This window comes from Eutrema salsugineum, unplaced genomic scaffold, assembly GCF_000478725.1.
Source record: "Eutrema salsugineum unplaced genomic scaffold, Eutsalg1_0 scaffold_14, whole genome shotgun sequence".
NCBI classification, from domain to species: domain Eukaryota; kingdom Viridiplantae; phylum Streptophyta; class Magnoliopsida; order Brassicales; family Brassicaceae; genus Eutrema; species Eutrema salsugineum.
In genome coordinates this window covers 6512141-6515773 of record NW_006256877.1, presented here as the reverse complement: position 1 = coordinate 6515773, position 3633 = coordinate 6512141, and the positions used below count along the sequence as shown (strand labels likewise).

Here is a 3633-nt window from a genome sequence, read left to right as displayed (position 1 = left end):
TATATATATATAACTCTAATCAGCTCGATCTTATTATTGTATAATATAAATATTTATTAATCTCAAATATTTGATATTTTAAACCGATTGTTTATGATAAAATACAATAAAATATTTATTTACCATGCATTTTTATAAAAATATTATTTAAATTTAAAATTTAAAATTAAATCTTTCCTGTATTTAAGAAATTCTAAAGTATTAAAATTATTATCTAAATTTTTGTAATAAAATTTAATTATAATTTTTTTTTGAATTTTTTGAATTTATATTAAATTGAATGCAAATTTTTGTAACTAAATTTAATTAAATTTCTAATAATTTGAAATTTAAATTAAATATGACCTAGATTTTAGGAAATCTAAAAATATATAAATTAATAACTAATTTTCGGAACTTAAATATAAATTAAAATAAAATATTATTAAAAAAACTTTGGAAGTGTTCGGATACAAGTACTAAATGTGCTTCTGTTTTAATAGATGACATCTGCTTTCTTTAATTTCAATCAATTCTTCCTCCTCTAAGAATAAAGGCTCTCTAATACGATATGATTTGTGGAGGAGACTCGTAGAATGAAAAACAAAAATGGCGTTATGCCAAATTAAACGATATAAATTTTAAAATTCACCAAACTTTTGGAATCCTTACAAATCACAATAATAATTATAATAATAGAAATAATGGAAACTAAAAAAAGAAAATATCATTGTATGAATTGTGATGGAAATCAAATATTTGCATTTATAGTTAAAGATCAAACAAAAAGTGAAAGAAAAAAAAACCTTTGACCGGTTCTGATCCGAGTCATCCGCATGAATAAGGCACCAAGTAGGCGTGGCAGGTGCCGAAATTAAATAACTTTATAATTAGCTTCATCATCAAAACGAATAATTGAATTTCTTGGTCAATGAAATACGACAAAGTTGTTTTAAAATACCAGTAGACATTGCCAAATTGACTAACCTATCCATCACCAACCATAGATAAAAATATAGGAACTTCTTTTCATTTAACCTAGTAGGTTTAGTTCTTTTAAATTTACAAAGAACGTTTTATGTCTATTTAAAATTTACAATGTAAGACGAGATGTTTAGTAAATTAGCAGAAGAGGATGAAATAAAAAATAACGTGTGAATTACCAAATAAATTTCTAAATTTGATGTGAGGGACGTGGAAATATTTTTTAAATTTACTATTGATGACTCGGGATTATTTTTGTATATCTCTCATGAAAATAAATTCAAACAAAAGAAGGTAATACAAGATCTTTTTTCGAGATAGGATGGAAACGAAAATGGAAATGAGGACCAAAAAGAAATATTTTACCAAGGGCAATTAATGAGATTATGGTGATTAGTAAAAAATTAAAAAGTGATTAATGGTTAATTGATTTGATAATATTATGTCTTTTAGTCGACCATAATAGAATAAGAGTCAAAAGACAAAGGTGGCTCGAGTATAGCTTTTCTATGTTCTTACGTCCAATAATAAATAAATTGTAATAAAATAATTCTTTCTCTCTCTCTTCGTCTATATAAAAATTACAAAAACCTCATCACTGCTTTCCAAATTCCCAAAAGCACAGTTTCGTAAACACTCGTAAGAAGAAGAAGAAGAAAGCAAATTTCGTCAATTGCAATGGAGAATCTATTGGGTCTTCTCAGAATTCATGTGAAGAGAGGTGTGAATCTCGCCATTAGAGATATCTCCAGCAGCGATCCTTATGTCGTTGTTCACTCAGGCAAACAGGTAAAAAAAAAAGAATTCGATTTTGGCTTCTCAATTAAACCTCAATTTAGCATATTTGGCTAAAGTGATGAATCTGTTCGAATCTGAATGTTTTTTTTTTTGTATTTAACTGTTGGTTGGTAATAAAAAGGGATTTGTGTAATGAAAACTCAATTGGGTGTTTTTTATACATTGACAGTAGATTATTGGTTCTTGATGTTAATAGATCTTCAACAGAATTCATCAAGAACTGAGATTTTAGATTTAGTTCTCAGTAATGAGATTTGAAGTCAGACTTAGAAGATTTACCTAACTTATTTTGGGTTTTAGTTATACCTAATTTGACAAGCTAATGTGAAGTCTTTGAAATCTTGATTTAGTCAAATATCTCTAAAGTTAAAACCTTTGGATATCTTCTTCTCTGCTAGAGTTGGGTTTATGCATATGATAATTTGCATACAAGTAAATTGGAGAAGAAGATTTATGATTAATGTTTTTGTGGGTCCTTGTACCCATATGATCAACTGTATTATGAAATTGGAATATTAGTTGTCTTTTACTCTAAACCAACCAATTGTTCTTTGTTCTTTCTGTCATCATTAATCCTCTGGTTCCACCTTGAAATGATTGAAAATGATGACTTTTGTCCCCTTTTGACTCAGCTTAACATCAAGCAAAAGCAGTTTCATAGTTCTTGATTCTCTTACTTAATGATAGTTTTTGTTTATTTGATGCAGAAGCTGAAAACCCGTGTGATCAAACACAGTGTAAACCCTGAGTGGAACGATGATTTGACTCTCTCTGTGACTGATCCAAATCTCCCTATCAAACTTGTAAGTGATCATACTTAAAACATTTTCTTTAAACATCACCATTTGGTGTTCACTAGAGAAATGAAAACATTCTTGTTATTGGAACACAGACGGTGTACGATAAGGATTTGTTCTCGGCGGATGATAAGATGGGAGAAGCAGAGTTTAACATTGCTACATATCTTGAAGCCATTAAGTTTCGCCATAAGCTCGAAGGAGGACTGCCCAATGGAACCATAATAATGAAGATACAGCCGAGCAGACAAAACTGTCTATCTGAAGAGAGCCATATTGTGTGGAACCAAGGCAAGCTTGTTCAGAACATGTTCCTTAGACTCCAGCACGTGGAATGCGGAGAGGTCGAGTTACAGCTTGAGTGGATCGATGTCCCCGGTTCAAGGGGTATTTAAGTCATTTCATATCGATTGATTACTATCCTTAGTCCCCTTGTGCATACATGGTTTAGAACTTAGAAGCTGGTCAGTGAAAGAATCTCAAGCTGGCTTATGTAATAAACTCTTATTTTGGATTTTTTTGTTCTTATTTGAGTCCAAAAAGTGTGCAAGTCCATGAGGAGTAACTTACAAAGTGTAACATTTGGTTTCCTCTCATTAATAATCTTCTCTCGTTAGCTTTGAATTTGCTATGATTCAACTGATCAAACCTCCATGATAAGCTAAATTTTTTCACTGAAGTTTAGATGTGTCAAGCTACAAATCTTCTTAACCTCTTCCTTTTTTATGCCTCTGTGTTCCATTCATCTTCTTAACTTCTGTCCTCTGTTCTCATCTTCTTCTTCTTCATCTTCTTCTTCTTCATCTTCTTCTTCTTCATCTTCTTCTTCTTCATCTTCTTCTTCTTCATCTTCTTCTTCTTCATCTTCTTCTTCATCTTCTTCTTCTTCATCTTCTTCTTCATCTTCTTCTTCATCTTCTTCTTCTTCTTCTTCTTCTTCTTCTTCTTCTTCTTCTTCTTCTTCTTCTTCTTCTTCTTCTTCTTCTTCTTCTTCTTCTTCTTCTTCTTCTTCTTCTTCTTCTTCTTCTTCTTCTTCTTCTTCTTCTTCTTCTTCTTCTCCTTCTTCTTCTTCTTC

General features: G+C 30.4%; 1 protein-coding gene across 1 annotated transcript; it reads left to right on the top strand.

Moving 5' to 3' along the window:
* The first annotated feature begins 1461 nt into the window (after positions 1–1461).
* On the top strand, positions 1462–3182 carry LOC18022579 (protein C2-DOMAIN ABA-RELATED 1). Its single transcript, XM_006405774.2, has 3 exons — positions 1462–1752; positions 2469–2564; positions 2654–3182. The coding sequence occupies exons 1-3, from the start codon at positions 1642–1644 to the stop codon at positions 2951–2953; spliced, it is 507 nt and encodes a 168-aa protein (XP_006405837.1). The 5' UTR covers positions 1462–1641; the 3' UTR covers positions 2954–3182.
* Positions 3183–3633: the final 451 nt, after the last annotated feature.

Bases quoted from the DNA above. Each gene is read 5' to 3' on its own strand.
- LOC18022579 (XM_006405774.2), top strand. From the start codon at position 1,642: ATGGAGAATCTATTGGGTCTTCTCAGAATTCATGTGAAGAGAGGTGTG. The intron at 1,753-2,468 runs GTAAAAAAAAAA...TATTTGATGCAG, and splicing joins TTGTTCACTCAGGCAAACAG to AAGCTGAAAACCCGTGTGAT. The intron at 2,565-2,653 runs GTAAGTGATCAT...ATTGGAACACAG, and splicing joins CAAATCTCCCTATCAAACTT to ACGGTGTACGATAAGGATTT.